Below are 23,318 nucleotides of genomic sequence, written 5' to 3'. Positions count from 1 at the left end.
AATGCTAGCCAGTCCCTTGCTGGGCATCTCGCAGCCTGGGAAGCTCTGGGACACGCAGGTTTCGCTTGCCCTGGGGCAGCTGCGGTGCCTGGCTCAGCTTGGCTGACCAGCCACTGTCTCCCTCCCTTTTCAGCTGGCCTACCCTCACCGGGTGATCATCCTGAAGGCAATGGAGACTGTGGTGAAGAACAACATTACCCTCCTGGACAAAAGCACAGCGAAGGTGGTTATCTTCCTGGCGTCTAATGAAATGACCAAGTCAAAGGTATGACCTGGAAGCTCCAGCTCCTCCTGTTGTTGTTCTTGGCCAGACCCTTCCTGCCCCTGATGCTGTCATTGCAGAAAATGCTGTGGGTCTGGGGCTGCCCCAGGGGTAGCAGGTAGCTGGGACCCCTTTCGTGGAAGAGAAGGACTAGTTACATGCAGTCTTCTGTACTTGGGATGGTGGAGGGAGTAGGGGACAGACTACGTTCCTCTCTCTGGGGAGAGGTGAACATGGTTTGGTAGATGGTTTTCTTCCAGCGTGGCACATATACAAAGCTAAATAAAACTTGGATGCTGAAAGGGAGCTGGACGGGCAGGTGGGTTTTGGAGCAGGAAGGAGGAGGCGATGCCTTGAGAGGCTGCAGGTCCACGTGGGAAAAAGGTCATGTCTGAACCTTGAGTCTTTTGTTTAGTGCAGTTCCCCGTGGCATTTGGAGCCAGGCATGATGCATGGCATTTAAATGAGGCAGAAGCAGGCTCCGGGGAGGCTGCGTGTCTGAGGCAGTGTCTGTTCTGACGTGGTTTCCCTCCATCCACGCCAGGAAGTGATCCGGGACTGGCAGCAAGCTGCAAGCAATGTCCTTGTTGCGGTGGGGCAACGCTTCATCAACAAGGTGATGGAGGAGGTGCTCACCAAATTCCAGCCGGGGATCCTGCCTCACTACTTTGTCATGCAGACATTTGCAAACCTCTCCGTGTCCAACGGTGAGTGGGCGACCTGCAGCTGCTGGTCCGCGTTGGAAAGAGCCGTGGAAATGGGGTGGGCTTCGGGTGTTGTGGTTCATGCTGTACCCGAAGAGCTCTGTGGGGTGGGGGGCACCTCTGTGGTGTCATGCACGCCGAGCCTGGCAGCGTGCTTCCAAACTTCTGGGGATTTTATGGCTTAGACTTGACGCTGCTAAATGATTGAGGAGTCTGCTCCGCAAAATAACTTAGTGATGAAACACACTGAAAAAGCAGTGAACACCAGTATGGCAAGGAGGAGGGCCATCCATGGGAATGGCTTGCTCGTGGTGGCCTTTATTCCTCTTCTCTTCAGAAGAGACGGGGCACAAGAAGAGGACAGCCAGTGCTGCGGGGAGCTGGCACTGGGAGGAGGTTTGGAAACCCCTGCTCTCTTCTTGGCTGCTCTTCATGGGGAGCTGCTGGGACTGTCCCCAGCGCTGAGGCAGGGAGCTGAGGGCAACCCCTCCTCAGAGGGTCACGGGGCAGTGTGAGTGGGCAGCATCAGCTGTCTTGGCTTGTCTGGCAGCAGCCTGAGCAGAGCTTCTGACGCCGTGCCGCTCTGGGACCTGGTGGGCTCTCCCGGTGCTCAGTGCCCTGGGGAAAAGGAGAGCAGTGGCAGAGGCCTGGGCTGTGCCCTGGGGTGCTGGTCCTGCCTCTTGGGTGGCTGGAGGGGGGATGCTCTGCTCTGCCTGCAGCTGGGCAGGAGTTGCCAGAGCCCTGGGTGGGAGATGGGGCACCTCGCACGTACCTGGCAATACCCGGAGGAGCTGAGTCCCTGTAAAAGTGGACTGAAATTAGAAATCCCCTGCGGCTTGGCTTCACAGCTCAGCCGAGCTCTTTAAAATGTGTGCCGCTCTAAAGCAGTGGGCATCTGACCTGCCTGGCCCTTGTCCTTAGAGAATCCCCTGCCTGGGCTCTCATCTCCAGCCATCCCAGAGAGACTGAGTTTTAAAATGGATACTTTTAGGATGGTACTTCTGGAAACAAGTCTGGCTGTGGAGAGATTCACTGACTGATGCCAGCAGCCAGTGGGATGTAGGACGGGGCCAGGCTCTTCTCAGTGGTGCCCAGCGATGGGACAAGGGGCAACAGGCACAAACTGCAGCACGGGAGGTTCCATCTGAACATGAGGAAAAACTACCTTGAGGGTGATGGAGCACTGGGACAGCCTACCCAGAGAGGCTGGGGGTCTCCTTCTCTGGGGACAATCTCTTGTGTGGCAGAATTGGGCTCCCAGCTGGCTGCGGTGAGCTGGGCTTTATCGGGCGCCCGTGCAGTCCTGCCGGGTCTGTGTCCAGCATGGGCTGGCGCAGCTGCCGAGTGGCACTTGTGTGTTTGCTGCAAGTGACCCCCTCCCGCTTCCTTCCCAGTGTTTGGAATGGTGCCTTTTCTCAACTCCATCCTCGGGACGATGCTGCCCATGCTGGGAATGGCCAAACAGGACCATATGAAGTCTGTCTTCTGCTACGGTAAGGTCTTTCTGGATCTTCTGAGACTGCAGTCGTTTCAGATGTGCTGTGGGAAACCTTTTCCTTTCCCTGGAAAAGGAGGGACTGTGGATGGGGGGTGGAGAGCTGACTCACATGGACCTTTCCTGAATGGCTGGGAGCAGGGACCTGGCTGGCTCTGGGAAGGGATGGATAGCTGTCAGCTGTAGGTCACTGGGATCCAGCAAAAGTCCTTCTCCATCTACCTGATCCCTGTCACTCCTGTTTTGTAGCCCAGCGAGTACTGGTGCCCTTCGCTTTCTCCTCTGGCGAACAGGGCATGGGTGCTCCAGAGTCGTCCTGACTCAGGTTGAGGTGATGGGCCCGGTGGGATGTGGAAGGAGGGGAAGATGTGCTACTGGAGACCCTGTTCTAAACCAGGCTGTCCCTTTATTAAGACCAAGAACCTGGCACATGGCATCAACACGAGCGTTAGCCCCAGTAGGAATTGTGAGGAGGCTGGGACACGGCAACGGTGCCAGGCCAGCTCCCGTCTAAGCCACTTCTGTAATTCTCATGAGCCACTTTCAGGATGTGACACTTTCAGTGGGCTGGCGGGATGTCACGGGCCTCCCTTCTCATGATGCCCTCCTCCACCCCGGGGCTTGCTGAAAGCTGCTGCTAGTGCAGCAGGATTTGATGCATCTCAGACCGCAGGACAGTGCGCAGCCTCAGGCGGGCATGATGTGATGGCCTTATGAATATCCAGCAGAGGATCTTCAGGATTTGTGGTTTTCTGTCTATAACTGGGCAAAAATAAAAGGTGGTCTGGGGGAGCGCAGGTTCAAGGACCCTGACAGATGCTACGGGAGCTGCTGGAGCACGCCGCTGGTGCAGTCGCTCTTATCTCTTGCTGATATTTGCATCAAGGCCTGGGAATGTGGCTCCACGTTTCAAGGAATGAATGGGATGAGTGGGAGCCTCCCGAGCAGCCCTGTAAACTTCAGGGATGGATGTAGGACTATATTCAGCAGCATTTATTTCTCCTGGAAACAGTGAGGTTTGTGTCTAAGCTTGTTACTGGGGTCTGCTGCAGCCCAGGTGACAGCACTTGCTCTTGTTCTGTTACGTTGAGCTCAAAGCAAGAACGTGCAACTCTTAAGCTGCTTCTGTGCAGGTGTGTTCTGGGAAAGCCACAGGCAAGGTCAGGCAATTCCTGTGAACATAAAGCATCCTCCCTTGATTGAGAACAACCAGACTCCTGAGCTGTTTTAACTGCCGGGGTGGCTGGTGTTGGCAGTGCGGGCAGTTTAGGCTGGCTGCGGGCGATCGCAGACCGCAGGTGACACGTTCATTGACGGGAGGGCTGCTGCTAATCCCATTGGAGACTGCTCATCGGTGGTGCCTGGCCCTGCGGAGAAGCGATCCTTCTGCTCAGGTGCAGTGGGGAGGACCAATATGGGCCCGTGGGGCTGGTGGAACTCGGTTCTGAGGTTTGGGTGGCTCTTCTGGAGCAGCCTTCTGCCATCAGCAGCTCTTTCTTCTTCATTGCTTCCAGCAATTGTTTCTTTCAGCTTTCTGTTCCCCTGCTTGGTCCTGAGCAGCGTGACGTCCTGGCTCCGCACGTGTTCCTCCCAAAATGATCTTGTAGCTGCTGCCGCTGAGGCATGGTGGGTTTGTTGCCCTCGCAGAGTACTTGCAACCTCTTAACTCATCCTAAAGCCCACGAAGCCTCCAAAGTGCTGGCAAGCACAGCAGTATGAGCATCTTTAAACAGCCCCCTGCGGGTTTGGAGCAGGTCCTGCCCTGATCCCGAAACCCCTGCCTGCCCACGGTCAGCCCCTCACGACCGCTTCTGTCCGATGCCGACCTCTGAGTGTGTGGAAACCCAGGCTGAGGTCTGGGTGGACATGCTCCCCTGGAGCCTCCCGAAAGCCCAGGGAGGCTGTGGGGTGGCTATTGGGCTGCCCGGCGGGGGTGCCCCGTCTCTGGCAGCTGCCTGCTGCCCACAGGCTTCAGCTGCTGCTGGTGTGCTGGATTTCTGGCTCTGTATGGTTTCTGTATAATTTTTTGCCAAAGTTTTCAACAACTGAAAGGCAGGTGAGGTAGCTCCGGAGTCAGCAAAGCCGTGCAACGTAGGTGAATCTTTTCAGGGTGGTTTTGCTGTTGCGGGGTGGCCTGGCGCAGAGAGACAGCAGCAGGGATGTACCGGGCTACAGAGTAGTTACAGGGAGCTCCATCCGGGCTGAACACAGCGATGAAGAGGTGGATGCAGGGATGTGATCCAGGCTTTACTGCTCCGGGGATGTCAGCAAGGTACCGCTTTCTGTCTTGGGAGCAGTGCTGTCTGCGGTGGCCCCACCGCAGGGAAGGGAATGAGCTTCCCAGCTGTGTCCAAAAACCTTGCTGGCTGGAGCAGCTACCCTGGGTTCTTGGCTACAAGCTTTTTTTTTTTGAAAAACAAACAAACCACCAAACAAAAAAAGCAAAGCCAGGCATAACGTTGCTCGTTGGCCTTGCAATCTGCCTGGCTTTAAGCTGGAGGAGGACTTTAAGGTGATGGGTTTGGCTGGTCCTGTTCACTTTGGTCAAGACAAGCTTCTTGCAGAAACTTTCGGAGGGTTTGACCTGAACAAGGGTGTTCTGACTCCAGCCTGGAGATGAAGTGAAAACAGAGTTTAGATGGGGTCTACATTTTGTGCCCTGCTCCAGAAAGGTGCTGGGTGTAATGGGAGTGAGCTGGGGGCCTTCCTGACCCCTCCGATGGTCGATGGGAATTCAGTTTTTGCCCCAAGGACAGCCAGACCCTCCCTGCTGCAGGTGTGTTCCCAGCAGTGCGAGCTCTGCTTTGCAGCACTGGACCCTTCTGCCGGTGGTCCCTCATCCCTGTGGGGTAGGGATGTCCCCTCCGAGCCCTCCCCATCTGTCAGAGCCGCGGGGAGCAGGTTGAGGGGTTTCTGGCACACCACTAAGGACAGCAGAAGAGCAGGGCTCAGCCCTGGGGGAGGTGATGTCCCTTCCAGCAGAAAGGGCACTGCTTGCAGGACTTCTCTCTTGCGTGCTGCTGGCCGGGTCGCAGGGAGGGTGAGGAGGCATGTGATTGAAATGATCTGGCTTCTGTACGAGGTTGTGGAGTGACTCAGCATCTCTGATCCTATCGGGCTGAAAATAAACATCTGCTGTGGGTGAGGAGGGCGTGGAGGCTGCGCAACCCCTGCAGCCTCGGCGTGCAGCGGGCACTGTCCCGGGCTCTTTCCTCGGGAACCCTCTCTCCTCCTCCTCCGGGTCTCATAACGTGGGTGCATCGAGCTCGTGCTGGGCACAGGGGCAGGGAGAGCTGGCACGCTCTGGAGTCGCTGTGCATCCTTGGGGGCTGTGCTGGCTTCTCCATCCCACAGGCATGAGGGCTGAGGGGTGGCCGGGTCCCCAGCTGGTACCATGGGCACTGGTCAGACCACACCGGGGGTTGTGCCAGAACTGTGTGCCTGGGTCGTGTCCTGCTGCGATGCGGGGCCAGCCGCTTGTTTCCTTCAGCCTTCCATCTTCCACTGCTATTTTGCTGTGGCGAAACCTCCTCCCCAGGCTACCAGGGTGTCGTGGGTTTTTTTTCTTTGCCCCATTAGTGCGGGATGTGGCTTGTGAGGGCTCCCTCCCTGGGGCAGCCAAGCAGGGTTCTGCTCGGTGACTTTCTGGCAGGAGCGGGGCTGCCGTGCCTGAGGAGGGATGGCTCAGTGCCATGGGCATCCCGCAGGCACGGCGGCCCCTTCCCTGCTGTGGGATCAGCTGCAGGAGCCGTCTGGCTCTAGCAGGAGAGGGGTGGATGAGCTTGGCCTGGGCAGGCTGCTCCAGGTGGCCCTTCTTGAGCCGGCGCTTGAGCCAGGTGAGCTCTGGGGGTGCCTCCATGCTTGAGCAGGCTGTGATCCTTCTCCGCTCCCCTTGCCTTGGCCTCACCCCTCATGGCTCCCACTCTGGTGCTTGGCAGTCCCTGGTGATGCTGGCAGCCAGGGCTCTGGACCTGGCCGGGTGGTGGCACGGCGTTGGCTCTGCAAGCCCCAGGCCGCTTCCTTCCTTAGGAAAAGCCTGGCAAAGGGTGAGGCATCTGGAAGAGCCTCACTGTGCGTTAATGGATTATGGAAGGGAGCACACACGGGCCCCCAGCACAATGTGGAGGGAGAGCAGCGTCTGTGTATGTGCGCTCTGGTGCCTGGGGGTCCTGGGCAGTGGGGCTGGAAGGAGCTGGGGGGATGGGCAGACAGCGCAGGGGGGGTTCCAGGTCGGCTGGGGCAGCTGGGCAAGGCTTGCAGTGAGTGGCACCTCCCAGGCAGCCGGCCTGCTGCGTCCCTGTGCAGCAGTCGCGTGGGGCTCAGCCCCGAGAGGTTCGTGCTGAGCATCTGGAGCAACACCCTGTGCAGGGGCTCCTGAAGCTGGGAGCCTGTTCGGTGGGCTCCGTGGTTGGGTAATTCCCCAAGTAAGAGTAGGAGGGTGTTTGCAGCCCTCGGGTGCTATCAGCTGAGACCTGCTCCTGGTGTTAGGTGATCCCTCGGCAGCCCCAGAAGGTTTGTAAAGCCTTTGGGGAACCCTGTAAAGCCATGGCAAAGGCTTCCTTGGAGGGGAGAGATGGACAATGGGTGTCCCCTGCGGTCAGCAGTCTCTTGCTGAGCCAGGATGCATGCCTTTATGCAAACATGCTCTCATCACTGGTCTGATTCACCGGGGGAGAAGTAACACGTGCTAACACACAGCGCTTGCTGGCCCACAGACCGGACAAACTCGTTGAGGTGCGGTGTTCTGGCTTGCCTCTGGCTGCAAGGCTGTAGTTCTTGGCCACCTGAGCTGCTAAGGAGATAACCTGAGTGGCAAATCCAGGCTCCTGTGGGACCCTGGAGCTGGGTCTCTGGAGTGGGTTACATCAGCCATCGCCCAGGAAGCACAAAGCAGCATGCATCTCTGGCACGGCTGCCTGCCACAATCCCTCGTAGCCAGGGCGCCTTTCGGAAAATCTGCCTGCCAGGGAAAGTCCCGGTGCATCTGCTATCCCTTGAGATGCTGCCCAGCAAAACAGCACGTCAACCATCTGCTTTCTGGAGGGGCTAAAACAAACACTCCCTTGTACGTGTGGAAAATCTAACTAGGCAATCTGTCTCCTAGCTCTGCAGCACTTCAGTGAGAGCATCCAGGAGTACTTGGCAAACTTGGACAAAGCCCCAGACCCCACGGTCAGGAAGGACACCTTCTCAAACGAGATCTTCAGTGCGTACGAAGTGCTCTTCAACAGCTGGCTGCAGCACCGGGAAGCCAAGGTGGGGGGGCAGGACCTCCCTGGGTGCGGAGGGAGGGGCGTTAGTCTGACATTGGCCTTGCAGCATCTCAGCTGTGCCCTTAGGTGAGGAGGTGGCCCCCAGAGAGTGAGCCCCCAGCTCTGATTTAGGGCTGGATGCTTTTTTTCTCCTTGTGCCCTGCAGCTCTGCTCGGTTCCCTCTGTCCTTGTGTGACACCTGCGGAATGGGGCGCTTGCTCCCTGTTGCTGGAAAGCAGGGCACGGGGTCCTTCTGCACCACTTTGGGTGGCACTCTGGGCGTATGCCACAGCTGGGAGGTGGCCAGCCAGGTTTTGTCCTCTGCAGGCATGGGTGACATGTTTAGGTGTCCCCCTTCTCCGCTGAGTACCCTTTGCACTCACATTGGCAAAGCTGGACGAAATGCTGTCCCTGCCTCGGCTCGGAGGCTTCTAGAAGCACCAGGAAGAGCAGCTCTGTAGCAGTGGGGCGACGCTGTGGCAGGCGTGTCCCCCAGGGCCTGGGCCACCATGCTCTTGATGTGCCATCTCTCCCTGCAGCTGAGACTGGCCGTGGTGGAGGCGCTGGGACCCATGAGTTACCTGATGCCCAGTGACAAGCTGGAGGAGCAGCTCCCGAAGCTGATTCCAGGCATCCTCGCCCTCTACAAGAAGCACACGGAAGCCTTCTACATCTCCAAGGTAAGCAGCTCTGAGTGCTGGTGGCGCAGGCCAAGGCCCGGTCGTGAGCTCCCCAGTTTAAGAGAGATGGGGAACGGCTGGAGAGGGACCAGCGGAAGCTGTGAAGATGATGAGGGGCTGGAGCATCTCCCTTGGAAGGACAGGCTGAGGGAGCTGGGGCTGTTCAGCCTGGAGAGGAGAAGGCTGAGAGGGGACTTATCAACGCATACAAACACCTTAATGGTGAGCATCAGGAGGATGGGACCAGGCTCTTCTCAGTGGTGCCCAGCGACAGGACGAGGGGCAACGGGCACAAACCACAGCACAGGAGGTTCCATCTGAACATAAGGAAAAACTTCTTTCCCTTGAGAGTGACAGAGCACGGGGACAGGCTGGCCAGAGAGGCTGGGGGTCTCCTCTGGGGACATTGAAACCCCACCTGGACACGACCCCGTGCAGCCTGCTGGAGGAGAGCCTGCTCTAGCAGGGAGTTGGGCTGGGTGGTCTCCAGAGGTCCCTTCCAGCCCCCACCGTTCTGTGACCCATCCCCATCCCCACTGACTGGAGCCTTGGTGGGGTGTTGGGTGGGTAGTGTGCTTCTGCCCACTGCCACGGCTTGGGCTGTGGTTTGGGCATGCTGACAGCCGTTCCTGAATCACAGAATCGTTTAGATTGGAAAAAGCCTTTAAGAACATTAAGTTTGACCGTTCACTCAGCACTGCCAAGCCCATTGCTAAACCATGTCCCTAAGCACCACATCTGCGTGTTTTTTCCACACCCCGCAGGGATGGTGGCTCCACCACCTCCCCGGGCAGCCTGTTCCAGTGCTGGACGACCCTTTCGGTGAAGGAACTTTTCCCAGTACCCAATCTAAACCTCTCCTGGCACGACTTGAGGTCGTTTCCTCTTGTGTTGTAGCTTGTTACTTGGGCGAAGAGACCGTCCCCACCTCGCTACAGCCCCCCTGCAGGTAGTTGTAGGGAGCGATCAGGTCCCACCAAGCCTCCTCTTCTCCAGGCTGAGCACCCCCAGTTCCCTCACACACCCCTCATAAGATGTGTGCTCCAGCCCCTTCACCAGCTCCGTTGCCCTTCTCTGGATATGCTCCAGCTCCTCTATGTCCGTTTTGAAGTGAGGGGCCCAAAACCAAACCCAGGATTTGAGGTGTGGCCTCACCAGTGCCAAGTAGAGGGGATGATCACCACCCTGGTCCTGCTGGCCACGCTGTTTTGGATACAAGTGGGATGCAGGAGGGATGCTGAGCTCAGGGGTGCAGACCGGCGGCTCTGCCCATTTCAGAGAGCAGTGTGGAAAAGCAGCAGCAGCAGCGCAGTCTTAGTTTTTACCTTATTGGTGGTGTCACACAGCTCGTGCTGTGCCTCCTCTACCCAGCTGGACTGGGCTGCAACTGCCTTTTCCATGTGAGTTTCCTTTCCTGGCATCGTGACCCCTCTGGCTACTGCGCCCAAGCCTCAGCTGGTTGTGCCCAGTGGTCTGGGAGGATGGAGCAACCTGCAGCCCGTCTCCGCTGCCATCCCCAGGTGCTCTGCCATGTGCCAGGTTGTCACCACGCACCCAGCTGTGGCTCGCAGTGGCCAGCGTGCCGCCACAGCATCAAGCAGCTCTTGGGAACGCCGGAGCTGTGTCAGCCCACGGGAGATGGATTGTGCTGCCGGCTGCTGCTGTGGTGGCTCTCACCTGCAGTCCCCTTCCCATGGACTGGCATAACAGCGGGGGGGGTGGTGGTGTGTGTGTGTCACGATCCTCTGTCCTCCTCTGGAGCCCAAGTATTTTCCCAATGCTTAACTGCAACCTGGTCTCTTGCTGAGCAGAGCCTTTGCCAGATCCTGGAAGCTTCTGTCAACATTGGGAGCCGCAGCCTTGACGTGCAGCTGGACTCTCTCCTGGGCACCCTGCACCCCCAGGTAAGGACGGGGCAGGGGGCGGTGGGGCGGGCAGGTGGGCTTCCTGCAAGGTGTAACGCTGGAACCTGGCGGTGAGCTCCATCCGCAGGGCTGGAGGTTTCCCCTGGAGCAGCCCCAGGCAGGGGCATGCAGCCTGCTGGGCTCTCCTGTCCCCTGGTACTGCCACCCCGAGGCTTCTCCGCCGCTCACCAGTGTTGTGGCCGGCTTGCTGGTGCCCGATGTACGGGAGATGTCAGCGCGCCGCTGGGCTGTCTGCAGTGAGGGCAGCTCTGGCTGCACACCAGGGCAGCAAACTGAAAGCAAGCACCTCCGAAGCAATGGGCCTCTTAAGAAGTTTGCTCTGTGAGAATAAGCGAGGGCATTGACTTGTCGCAGAGCGGTGACCGCGCAGCCCGGGAGCCCTTCTCAGGCTGCTGAGCCCAGATTCCTCCTCAGCCAGTTCCTCAGCGGCAGGGACGTGAGGTCTGCCGTCTTACCAAACTCTTAAAATCGTATTCCTGGGGCTTGAACCAGGTCTGAAGGCTATTTTTTTATATATATATATATACTAAACTGGCTGAGTCTCAAAAGTGCCAGCAGAGAGGCTGTCCTTGAAAATACACACGCAATAATGCAATAACGGTGCTGTTTGTAGGAACAACCACTTGAGGATGGGCTTCAACAGGCAGAAGCTGCTGGTGGGTGCAGAGGGGCAGCTCTGGGGCTCTGGGATGTGGCTGCCCTCACACCAGCTCTGGCTCAGCTGCAGCCCAGAATAAGCAGATGCATGTTGTCCTTGCTACAACGCTAGTGTACGTTGAATTAAGAGCCTGATTTATTTTAAGAGCACATGGAAGTGTTGACTCATTTCGAAGAGGTTCCAGAGGAGATGGCCAGTGGTCCCAGCCGGGTGGTGGGGCACCGTTAAACAAGCAGAGGAACCTGCAGCTCCTGAGCAGGCACCTCATTCCCACGTGGTCTCCCTGAGAGCACAGGCAGAGCTCTGCTCGGCCAGCAGCAGGCAGAAAGCACCGCTGTGGGCATCTGTGTGGTGGGACACTGTCACCCACCGGCCCATGGCTTTGTCTGTCCCAAATCTCAACTCCATACCTGTGCTTAGCACAGCTCTGCCTCTCCAGGGCCTGCCAGTGCCCGTTGCAGGTAATGTCCCTGACCGCAGCCATTTCTCCAACAGATTTGCGCTCCTGCAGATCCATCTGTTCCCCTGACTGTGAAAAATCACACTGAGGTTCTTCGATGCTTCACCGTCCTGGGTAAGGCATTTGTTCCCCTGAGATATCCTCTCAGCTGGGCTTGGAGGATATCGTGTACATCTTATGTATATCTATATATCTATATCTATCTTGGAGGATATTGTGGATATCTCATGTATGTATTTATAACTATATCTATCTGGGAGGATATTGTGGACATCTCGTGTACATATTTATATCTGGGAGGATATCGTGGACAACTCATATATATATCTACATTTATCTGTATCTTGGGGGATGTCATGGACGTGCAGAAAGATGGGAGGGAGGGGACGGTGGTGGTTTCTGTCCTGGCTCAAGCCCGCGGCTTCAGGCTTGCAGCAGGCGGTAGCTTTGCGTGTCCCTAAAGTCTGGCATCCAGGGATGCTGGAGCTCTCTGAGGAAGAGCATGGGGCCAGCGCTGCTCCCCTGGAGCTCACTGCTGGCTCAGGCCTGATCATCCCCTCTCAGGGACCTTCCCAAAGGCACCTGTCTTGGTTTCAAAAGTGTCTTTGGAGCATTTTGAGCTGTACCATCCCACTGCAACCTCTCTGGCAGCCGGGTTCTGCAGCGTGCTGTGCCTGTGGTGCAGGGCAGTAGGTGTAGCTTGACTTTGGGGGTACCCTGCTCATCTGTATGTCTCGTTGCTGTATCTTGTGTACGGCTAATGCCGTGGTTATTCCGGGTTCCTGCAAACATTCAGAGTGCAGCAGGGTCCCCGGTGGTCTGGCTGAGCAGGAAATGTGGGCTGACCTACAGCTTGGATGTTCTCAGCCTGTGCGTGGAGCTCTGTGGCTGGAGCCTGGCCTCCCCCGGTGCTGTCCCCACCGAATGGCTGTGGCACAGACACCGAATGGCTGTGGTACAGACAGAAGCCTGTGCCATTGCCAGAAAAAGAGCAGTGGTGTGACAAGCTGCTGCTGAGTCAGGGCTGGGTGCCGTCCCTTTCTTGCTAGCATTCATGAAGGCGAACCTGCAGCCGAGCTGCCTTTGCCTGAGCCATCTCCAGGCTGCCCTGCCGCTGAGTGCCTGTCCCTCCTCAAACCTGCCCCTCAAATGCCCACGAGCGCTGCTCCCATTTCAGCATCTACAGGCTGGTTTTATTTTTAACAATCAAAATGTTTTGATAGACAGGGCAGCACTTGTTGGAAGGTATAATTTAAACTCCAGCTCCCTAGAGAGTGCAGGAGACATGCTGAGAGCACCGGAGGAAAGCTGAGGTCTGGATGTGAGGAGCAGGATGGGCCGGTGAGCCCGGCTCACAGGGTGACATGGCAGCGGGTGGCTTCCCCAGGGAGCTGCCAGGCCAGGAGAGGAGCGGCGGTGCTCACCACACCGCACATGGTTAGACGCAGCTGGCAAAGCCCCACCGTGTGCAGCAGGTGTGCAGCTCCCCATTGCGCATGGGGATACATGGACTGGGATGTCCCCATGCAGGGGATGCAGTGCCCACATCCCAAACCTTTCGGTTGTGTGTCATCCCCGGGGCGACGTGCGTCCGTGACGGTTGTTTTGGCTCCCGCAGCCTGCTCGTTCCCTGACCGCGTGCTGGCCTTCCTCCTCCCAAAGCTGGAGAGCAGCAACGAGAGGACTCGCGTGGGGACGCTCCTCATCATGAGGCAGATCATCAACAGCGCCCGTGAGTACCAGGGCAGCTGCCACCTGGCTGGCCACGGTCCCTCTCGGGGTCTCGAAGCAGCAAGGTGCAGAGGGGCTCTGTGCAGGCTTCCTCAGACTGGTCCCTCTCCACGAGTCCCCTCCCTCCCTTGCTGGGACCTGGGGTGAGGTGACGAGCCCATCCGTGGCTGCGGGGTCAGGGGAGTAGGAAACCAGCCTGGTGGCCCGGCCAGCTGGGGAGGGGGCGAGGGACAAAGCCTTCCTTGTCACAGAAGGGGGAAGTTGGGGACCAGCAGCTCTGTCCTTGGCAGCTCAAGAGCATCACCGAGCTTCAGTCTGTCATCTTTTATTTTTTTTTTCCCAGCCTCTCAAATGGAGATTAAAAAGCCCTTTATTCTTTCATCTATGAAACTTCCTCTGCAAGACAGCAACAATAAGGTGAGCTAAGCTTCTGCTCTTCCGTGGGGTGCTGCAGGGGTGAGGGTTTATTTCTGGGACCCTGCACAGCCATACTCCCGCCACTGCCCGCCCAGCTGTCGTCCGCTGCCTCCTCCTGTTGCTCACCTCTCTCCTAGCTGGGGGCTTTGGCACAGTTCTGCCAACATGCCCAGGAGATACCCTCCCCATAACAGAGGAGCACACGGGGGCTCGTTTTCCATGTGCCCTGCGCAAGGAGCAGGGCTGAGCGCAGGCAGCCCTGCCTAGCAGGGCGTATCGCTGCTGCAAAGTCTGGTCCTGCCTGAAGTGCCACATGTGAGTGATGTGCATGGCCGTGCCGGGAGTGCTGTGCCGCCAGCAACTTGGCTGACATGGTCGCAGGATGCGTCCCACTTGCAAAACACAGACCTGGCTTTGCCAGACATAACTGCCTGCAGTGGGTGGTGGGGCTGTGGGCTCCTGCCCGGCCCCCCCTGGGCTAACCCCACAGGTGTGAGCAGCGGGCAGCTGACTCCAGCGTCCTGTGCTGTGCCCGGCTGCCGCTGGCGGAGCCCAAACCCAGTTGAAAGGCTGTGTGTAACCCATAATAACACTCCCTGCTGGCGAGGAGGAGGTGGCAAAGGGCAGCTGTGAGGAGGACCCTGCTGCAGGCAGAAATCCCTGCTGCTTGCAGCTTCTCCCCTCTGCCCTTTGCCGACGCTGGTGCTGCTGCTCTGCCCGTGCAGGTGAAGCGGGCCATGGTGCAGGTGATCAGTGCCATGGCTCACCACGGCTACCTGGAGCAGCCTGGCGGGGAGGCGATGATGGAGTTCCTTGTCCGTCAGTGCGCCCTTTCCTCGGATGCGGTAAGCACGCCTGGGTGGACTAAAAACTCCTCAGGAAAGGTACCGGGTGGCACTGGGCAAGTCCCTGTCTGTAGCCGTGCACATCGCTGGCTCGCTGCAGCACCGATTTAGGCAGGCCAGTGGTGGAGGCAGCCCAGTACCCAGATGTGTGGCCGTGCTGTGCAGCCTGCAGAGCTCTGCCGTCCGGCTGCTGCTCAGCACTGTCCTCAGCGGAGCGGCGCAGAAGCCTGCGTGCTTTGCTTTGCTTCACCTGCAGCCTCCCGAGCCTGCACCCTCCCCAGGGCAGCCTCTGCTCTAGGACCCGAGCGTCTGAACCAACCATACCCCCCCAGTTCTGTCCCAATGCAGGTTCCCCACCTCAGACCCTCAGGATGTCCCCCTTGCCATCCCCGCCATCCAGCCCTTGTGCAGCAGCACTGCAGCTTCTTCCCTGTCTTTTCCCTATGGTCATGTGGTTCTTGCCTCCGGAGCAAGGACCTGTTGGGACAGCTCTCCCTGCATCCAAAAGATGCCAGCCAGGACTCAGGGGGCCATGCTGGCAGGACTTCCTGCTCTGTGCCCCCCTTGTAGCCAGCCTGAGTCAGGCTGCTTGCCCTCTCAGTATGAGGGTAGCTCCTTGACATGGGGGCTTGGCTGCCTCCAGCCCCACTAGTCCAGCTGAGCTGCAGAGATGTGGGCACAACAAAAAACACCCTTGGGCTCCTCCCGTTTTCCTCAAAGAGGAGCAGGGGCGATGGCTGGGGCTGCAGCAGCACCTCTGTACATCCTGGATGGAGCTGGAGCATGTGCCGGGGATGGGCCACAATGGAGATGGGCTTTCATGTTCTGCCCGTTCCTGCCAGCACGCTGTTTGCCAGGCATCCCATCTCGATGGCTTGGGCAGCATGTTTGCTGAGGGAGTCAGCCAGAGCTGCTCCCGGTTGCTGCCAGCCCTGCTGCAGCATCCATGCTGACCTGCGCTCTCCCTCTTTTCCAGCAACCTAAAAAGCAGCCACCAGATGCCGATGACCTCACTAGTGACAGCGTCCAGAGCATCAGCGTCAATACGCTCTTTCTCCTTAGCACGACTGTTGACAGGATGAGCAATGTGAGTCTGCGGAGACATCTCCGCCTCTGGGGTGGTGGGTGCTGCTCCCAGAGCCACCGTCCACATGCTGGGGGTCCTGTCTCACCCTCAGCACAGCCAGCACGACCCGTGCAACATGCAGGGTGGCCTGTCTGCCAGGTGGGATGGATTGTCACCACTCCCAGTACTTGTAGGAGCTATTGCTATTATCCCCATCCCTCTGGGAGTAGGGCAGAGGTCTGGCTGGGGAAGCTGTCTGCCCAAGGACCTGTGTGTACCCACCCTGTGAGCTTCTCTAAGGCTGGAGCAAGGCAGTAGTGCTGGAAGTCCCCAGCACAAGCCAGGCAGGGACCTGCTGGAGCAGGGCTGGGGGAGGGACACGGAGCTGGTCCGAGGGCTGGAAGCCCTCTGCTGCGGAGAAAGGCTGGGAGAGCTGGGGGGGCTCAGCCCGGAGCAGAGGAGGCTGCGGGGAGACCTGGCTGCGGCCACTCAGTGCCTACAGGGGCTGTAGGAAGGTGGGGACGGGCTTTTTAGCAGGACCTGGGGCAACAGGACCTGGGGGGCGGCTTTGAACTGAAAGGGGGAGATGTAGGGTGGACACAAGGAAGAAATTTGTTACGCTGAGGGCGGCGAGGTGCTGGCAGAGGCTGCCCAGAGCAGCTGTGGGTGCCCCATCCCTGGGAGCTCAAGGCCAGGCTGGACGGGGCTGGGAGCAACCTGGTCTGCTGGGAGGTGTCCCTGCCCATGGCAGGGGGGTGGGACTGGCTTCTCTTGGAAGGTCTCCCCGCCCCCCCCCAAACCCAAACCGTCCTGTAATTCTGTAAAAGGAACACCCATGGGCTGGAGCTTTGGTGCTGCTGGAGTGGAGCGCAGGTAGCAGAGACCTCTCCCTTCCTGAACAATAGCACTGGTTGAGGGTACTCGGGGATTTTCCCTGTCAGCAAAAGGCCTTTTGGATTGGCATCTTTCCCTCCTCTCCCTCTCAGTCCCGTGCTCCGATTCAGGGTCCCCCTCCTGCAGGTGGGCTCCTGCCAGCTGCCCTCAGCCAGCAGACGTGGCCAGCGCCTTGCTCCCCTTTTCCTGGCAGGTCCTGTGGCCGTACCTGCTGGAGTTTGTGACCCCCATACAGTTCACCAACGCCCTGACCCCACTCTGCAAGAGCCTCATGTACTTGGCCATGAAGAAGCAAGAGGAGGGAGAAAGCGCATCCCTTATCCGCTACGACCTGAACGGTCAGTCCTGGCTCACCCCTGCAGATGCTGGGCTGCACCAGCTTGAGAGTTGCCCGCACACCAGGCAGCTGCTGCCCTGCTTCGTGCCTGGTGCCGTCTTATGCTGCTTTTCCCTTCTTTTCGCAGCAAATCTTCCTTCGCCCTATGCTTTAACGACGAGATTGCTGGTGAGTGGCCTGGAGGCAGAGCTCTTCCTTTCTCCGGTGACTGGCACGTCTGGAGAAAGCGTTCTCCCTCCCCTGTCCTGGATGGACTCGGAGGAACCTGCCCCAGACAATGGGCAGGGTGAACGCCCCATTTCTCCTCGCTGCTCCAGGCAGAGGTGCCCGTATCCAGAACCATTGTGCACCTCGTGGGTGCCCCCCCTTCCCCTCTGGGTGCAGGGGTGCCTCTGTGTAGGTAGTGAAAGCGCAGACGGAGGTGCCCAGGGCTGCGTGAGTGGGCTGGGCTGCAGTGCACATCTCCAGTTGCACTTCCAGGGCTTTGAGAAACCGCTCCTCAGCCCTGGAGAGGCCGGGGTTTGCTCCTCTGGGGTGAATCCAGGTTATGGAGAGATGTTCTCTCCCGACAACATTTCTCTATCAACAGCTGGAGCAAAAGGAGGAGGCTGTAGTTTCTTTGAGGTGTAGCGAGCAGTCGCTTCCCAGTGTCACATTCTTGCGTTTTGATTCCAATTTTCTGACTTGCAGCCTGGAGATGACTTTTCTCTGCACTTAACACCCTTTGTTCCATCCCCGACCTTTCAGGTTGTATCTTCACAGCCGTATGTAGGAGACTGCCGGGGGACGGCTGCCTTGCGTCTGCTGAACGTGTTGCATTACAGCGTCCACCCTGCGCTGGACCAGCTTTGGAGCAAGAAGATCCCTCTCTTGGTGGAGCACATAGAAGGTAGGAAGGGGCTTCTGCTTGGGAGAAACCCTCTGCTGGAGTCACCTTCTTCAAACTGGATTGCGTGTGCCTGGACGCTTGGAGGTGTGCAGGAATAGGGTGGGGTGCTGCCCACATGCCTGTTGACCCTCGGTCTGTTGAAGCTCTCTGAAGTGCCATTTCCTATTTTAATAAGGATTTTAATCACCCTGGTGCTACTAATTCCTACCGGGCGTGCCTTTGAAGAGGTTAGCGCCGCTGCGTCAAGTACAGGACACACCGCGTTTGAAGAGCGGTCTGCCCCTACTACATGACGTGCAGTGCGGGTGAGAAACCAGTGTAAAAAAATGTGCTTTCTCCTAGAGAACATGGAGAAGTCCCTGTCCCAGAAGGATTGGGAGGAGAAGCTGCTGCTGGTGAGGGTCCCTGTGCTGGGGAGGCGATGGGGTGGTGGGAGGGCAAGTGGCAGCCAGCTCCAGAGCTCCCGGGCTGGGCTCGCCCAGGCTCGGCATGCAGCACGGTGACATGAGCTGGCTCCACAGAGGCAGGCATTTGCCATCACCCACCCTGACCCTGGTGGCAGAGGTGGTCACTCATCGTCATGCTGCCAGGTCTTGTTCGCTTCAGAGGCGGAGATGCAGGTCAGCGTGGAGAGTGACTGCAGGGAAGGTGAAAAATGAGCTTTCAGGCTTGCTGGTGGGTCAGAGAACAGCGGTCCCAGGAGTGTCTCCCCACTTAATTGGAGAGCCTTAAAATAGGGCATGGAGAAGCAATTAAAACTGGGCAGGGCCCATCCTGCCTCTCTGCTGATGGCAGTGTTACTTAGGGTAGTTTATCTTGGAAGAGACCTGACCCTGAGGAAAAAACCCCACGTTTCTGGAGCAGGGGGAATGGCTGGCAGGATCCACTCGGGTGGGCAGCCTGCCTTCCAAAGGGGATCCCGTGGTGATCCAGTGCAGCCCAGGGTCTGGGTATGTCCGACACGAGCCCCCCGTGTTTTATTTATTGCACTGAGGCTCCTCGCTCAGCTAGGTCCGTTAGGACGCCTGCGGCTGACAGCTCTTCCTCCCGCAGTTCCTGCAGGAGACGCTGGTGGCTGTGTCTGACAACACGTGGATTTGCCATTTTGTCACGGAGATGTGCAGGCAGCTGCACGGCTACAACGGCTTCCCACTGGAGAAGGTGATCACTGGGGGGGAGTGGGGGCAGCGACGGGCTGGCAAGCACCTGTCCTGCCGCAGCGCGTTAGCGGGGCAGGGGCCAATCCAGCCCTCGGTGCTTTCCCAAGGCATTGTTCTGCCGGTAGCTTGGTGCTGGGGAAGGGTGTGTGAGGAGGGAAGGGGTAGCAGGAGGTTGGCGAGGTGGCTGGGCAGTCTTGAAAACGGAATATATTGGCCGGTCCACAGCCAAATCCCTGGCTCGAGAGGTCCCGGCCGGGCTGCGCTGCTCCGCCTGTGCTGGTCAGAGCCAGCGAGCTGCGGGCTGAGCCAGGCCAAGAGCTCTCTGGTGCGAAGGGCAGGAACCGAACGACCCCATTTCCCACCGCGCCGGCGCAGGGGTGTGCAGTGAGCGGTGACCTCCAGCTGGCGAGCGCAGGAAACAGGGGAAGTCTCCTTCTGGGGGGTCGGGGTGGAAGAGGTGGCTGCCGAGGGCCGTGGTGTTTCTGCAGGGATGTAGGAGAAGCTGGAGCCGAGCCCAGCTTGACTGGTCACCAGGGGCTGCTGAGGCATCGCTGGAAAATCTGTCTTCGCGCTCCCTCTGTCGCAGTGACTTTGTTTTCCTCTGGGCAGGACCAAGGGTTTTGTTATCCCTGTCCCTGGCTCCGATGAATACAGTTGGCTCTTCCTTGGACAGAGCGCTGCTCTGTGGTGCAATTTCTGTCCCGGTGGGCCCTCGTACCCCAGCTTACAGCCAGACTCTGCCCTACACCTTTGCTTTAGGGCACGCACCTTCAGGGTGCTGTGAGGAGCAACCTGCGTGACCGAGCTCGGCCTGCCCGCGAGGGCTTGGCAGGGTTTCACGGGGTGGTAACGTTACTCTTGCTCTTCCAGAACTTCCTGTATAAATGCATCGGGACGACGCTTGGGGCATGTGCCAGCAAAGACCTCGTGCAAAAGCAGCTGCAGGAGCTCCTGGAAACAGCCAGATACCACGAGGAGGCAGAAAGGGAGGTGAGGAGGAGTTATGTCAAACACCCCAAAGGTCATCCTGATGGACCAGGAGAGCAGTCCTACCATGATGACCTCTCTTTTTCCAGTCCCACCACACCTGGCCAGGGCTCGTACCTTCTGGAGAAAGGCTTGTAGGGTAGGTCACAGCATCTGGGTGAATGGGCCCAGAAAAGTGAAGAGAGCCCATGTGCAGCAACCCAACGGCAAGGGGGCTCTGAAGCTGGGTGAGATGCAGGGGGTGCCTTGGGACACTGTCTCAAGTGGGGTGTGAACCCAGACTGGGACAGCGTGCTGTTGTTCCCCAGCCCTGAATGTGCTGGCAAGCTCCTTTCTCAGGGAAATCATCAAATTACAGAATAGCTGGAGTTGGGAGGGACCTTTGAAGATCACCTAGTCCCGGTGCCATGGGCAGGGACATCTCCCGCTAGACCAGGTTGCTCAGAGCCCCAGCCAGCCTGGTCTTGTGTGTTTATAGGGATGGGGCATCAATCCCTGCTCCAGGCAGCCTGTGCCAGTGCCTCACCACCCTCAGCGTAACAAATTTCTTCCTTGTGTCCACCCTACATCTCCCCCTTTCAGTTCAAAGCCGCCCCCCAGTCCTGTCACCCCAGGCCCTGCTAAAAAGCCCGTCCCCACCTTCCTACAGCCCCTGTAGGCACCGAGTGGCCGCAGCCAGGTCTCCCCGCAGCCTCCTCTGCTCCGGGCTGAGCCCCCCCAGCTCTCCCAGCCTTTCTCCGCAGCAGAGGGCTTCCAGCCCTCGGACCAGCTCCGTGTCCCTCCCCCGGCCCCGCTCCAGCAGGTCCCTGCCTGGCTTGTGCTGGGGACCCCCGAGCTGGGCGCAGTGCTCCAGGGGGTCTCCCCAGAGCGGAGCAGAGGGGCAGAATTCCCTCCCTCGCCCTGCCAGCCACGCCGCTCGGGGTGCAGCCCAGGAGCCGGTTGGGTTTCTGGGCTGTGAGCGCACGTTGCCGGCTCGTGCCCCGTTTGTCACCTCCCCGGTCCTTCTCCACAGGGCTGCTCCCCCCGTCCCCCCCAGCCTGTGTTGGTACAGGGGGTACGGCCTCGACACAGGGGCAGGACCTTGCACTTGGCCCTGTTGAACAGATGCACGAATCCTTTGGTGCCAGGAGGGTCTCTGCAGGTTTCAGGGATGGCGGTGCCGTGGCAGCCTGGGGTGCGTTCGGAGCTGCCGGTGCCCTGTTACTGCCAGGTGCCTTCTCGTGGGCATTGCCATCACTGCTGTGCTGCCCCCAGCTGCCTGCCTGGCTCCACGCCTCTGTGCCCAGCGAGCATCAGCCTGATGCCATACGGGGTGTTTTTGGCTCTGGCTTCATCGTTGGGCTGGGGCCTCATGTAGCCCCACAGTTCTGGGGAGTGAAGCCAGAGCCATAGGAAAAAAAACAACCCAGGAGTTTTCTTTTGGTTCAGCTGCCTGTCCTGGTGTGCCGTGGGGTCAGGTGGGCTCAGCGCCCTGCTTTGACAGCCAATTGTTCCATTAGCGTGGCTGAATCATGACACGTTGCCATCCTCTGCAGCGTTAACTTGTGTCTCCAGTGTGAGCTTTTGCTCCCTTGGACCCTCCAGCGTTGCCCCATCCCTGCGATGGGGAAGAGGACCTAGCTCTTCCCACTCCTCTGGGCTGCAGCCCACTGAGCTGCTGTCACCCTGGGGCTGGGGCTACACCTCCCACTGCTCCCCAGGGCATCTGCAGCTGGTGAGACACTTCTCTGAGCTCCAGCAGTTCTTGGCTGCGCCAGGATGGTCTGGTGACATCTTCCTGTGCAGTGCCCCTCAATCCTCGCGCTCACCGTCACACCACGGACCTGCTGCTGCCTTCGCTGGGGATGCTACCTCATCTTTCTTGGGCAGCCTCCAGCTCATGTGCTCAAGTCATAAAATCATTGAGCGGTTTGCACTGGGAGGGACCTCTGAAGGTCATCTAGTCCAACCCCGTGCCACGGGCAGGGACATCTCCTGCTAGACTAGGTTGCTCAGAGCCCCGTTAAACCTGACCTTGAATATTTCCAGGGATGGGGCATCGACCACCTCTCTGGGCAACCTGTGCCAGTGCCTCACCACCCTCACAGTAAAGACTTTCTTCCTAATGTCTAATCCAAATCTCCCCTCTTTCAGCTTAGAACCATCACGCCTGGTCCTATTGCTACGGGCCCTGCTTAAAAAGCCATCTGCTTATGGATGCTTTGCAGCATTTTCTTCACCGCCAGCTCAGACCCTCCTTCGCTACCCTGGAGCTGAGGTCGGGGTCAAGCCCTTCCTGCCCGTCCTGGCCAGACTGATGCTCCGGCTTCGCACACTCCCCGGCTTCCCGTTAACCTTGGCTGAGCCGCGTTGCCGTGCCTGGCTGGATCGCCCCACTGCCGAGCGCTCCCCCCGCCTGCGGCTGCCTTCCAGCGCAGTGCAAACACAAGCTAATGGTGCCTGGCTTTGCTCCAGCTTATGCAACTCTGTCGAGGGCCGCTCTTGAATAAACTGTTTATGGAGTTTCAGCCCAGCTCGCTAGACCTCCTGGAGGTACAGCAGAAAGGCAGGACCTGCTAAGCCTGCTTTGCTCTTGCTTCCAGCCAGAGCGCTCGACTGGGCTCCTGCCTCCCGCAGAGTGGCTGACGTCTGCCTGCCGGAGAGCGTGCCATGTCTGTCCTGCCCCCATGGCTCTTCTCTGAGCTCTGTCCCGGGCTGTCACCCAGACAAGGACAGCGTTATTGTGCCCTGTGTCCCCTGGAGGGGAGTCCCTGGCTGGAGAGAGCAGAGCGCTGGCTGCCAGGACTGCTCCCAGCTGGGCACAGCTCAGGTGCTGGGAATTAAACCAATAAACAGGCTCTCTTTAACTGTCAGCTGGGGCTGGTGAATTAATAGCTTTCTGCTAATGTGTTTTCTCTGCTTCCTCTAGGGACTTGCTTCCTGCTTTGGGATATGTGCAATAAATCACCTGGAGGAAACCCTGGCCAAGCTGGAAGATTTTGTTCGGTCTGATGTCTTCAAGAAATCCGTGGGCCTGTTCAGTATCTTTAAGGTAAGAGCCAAAGGGCCCCCGCTGCGACACAGCCAGCAGCAAAAGGCTCGCGCAGGCTTCTTCAGATGCGGCGTGTGCTGGAGCGCTCCTTGGGAGAGGAGTTAATTTCCTGCCTTGGTGGGTTTGGCTGGGGGCTGGGGGACCCTCCACCTCACCGGAGAGCTGCTCCCGGCATCACGGGCTGTTTGGCACCAGCCCCTCGCTCTCAGCCACATGCTGCTGGAGGCTCGCGCCCCGGCGGAGCTGCTTGCTTGGCTGGCTGGGCCTGGGCGAGCTGTAACTTGGCTCCTGCATCTGCCAGGGGACCCTGGCCTGATGTGGAGCGTGGTTTGGCTGTCACCCACGCCGGTGCCTGAGAGCGATCCCCGAGCAGCTCCTGCAGCTGTGCGTGTGCCCCAGGAGATGGGGCAGTTTCGTGCCCTGAGCACTGGCAGCAAAAGTCTTTCCTCAAATTTTCTGACCTAGGCAGCTGTCTTAATTCCTGATCTCTAAGACCGGGTGTTTGAGGGACAGGATTAGCGCTGC

At 58.7% G+C, this 23,318-nt stretch overlaps 1 protein-coding gene across 4 annotated transcripts in view; it reads left to right on the top strand.

The window, feature by feature from the left end:
- MROH1 (maestro heat like repeat family member 1) overlaps positions 1–23,318 on the top strand; it is a 56,954-nt gene that overhangs the window by 3,914 nt on the left and 29,722 nt on the right. For all 4 annotated transcript variants that reach the window (XM_037381024.1, XM_037381023.1, XM_037381022.1 and 1 more), the window contains exons 4-21: positions 134–265; positions 807–969; positions 2,361–2,459; positions 7,566–7,717; positions 8,253–8,393; positions 10,205–10,297; positions 11,472–11,550; positions 13,055–13,168; positions 13,511–13,584; positions 14,310–14,429; positions 15,406–15,516; positions 16,583–16,727; positions 16,854–16,894; positions 17,474–17,615; positions 17,958–18,010; positions 18,669–18,776; positions 19,646–19,765; positions 22,671–22,793. In XM_037381024.1, coding sequence (XP_037236921.1) covers positions 134–265; positions 807–969; positions 2,361–2,459; positions 7,566–7,717; positions 8,253–8,393; positions 10,205–10,297; positions 11,472–11,550; positions 13,055–13,168; positions 13,511–13,584; positions 14,310–14,429; positions 15,406–15,516; positions 16,583–16,727; positions 16,854–16,894; positions 17,474–17,615; positions 17,958–18,010; positions 18,669–18,776; positions 19,646–19,765; positions 22,671–22,793 — 2,010 coding nt within the window. The remainder of the gene's footprint in view (positions 1–133; positions 266–806; positions 970–2,360; positions 2,460–7,565; positions 7,718–8,252; positions 8,394–10,204; positions 10,298–11,471; positions 11,551–13,054; positions 13,169–13,510; positions 13,585–14,309; positions 14,430–15,405; positions 15,517–16,582; positions 16,728–16,853; positions 16,895–17,473; positions 17,616–17,957; positions 18,011–18,668; positions 18,777–19,645; positions 19,766–22,670; positions 22,794–23,318) is intronic.

The sequence above is a fragment of the Falco rusticolus genome, chromosome 3, assembly GCF_015220075.1.
Source record: "Falco rusticolus isolate bFalRus1 chromosome 3, bFalRus1.pri, whole genome shotgun sequence".
NCBI lineage: Eukaryota > Metazoa > Chordata > Aves > Falconiformes > Falconidae > Falco > Falco rusticolus.
This window is presented reverse-complemented; position numbering and strand designations above follow the sequence as displayed.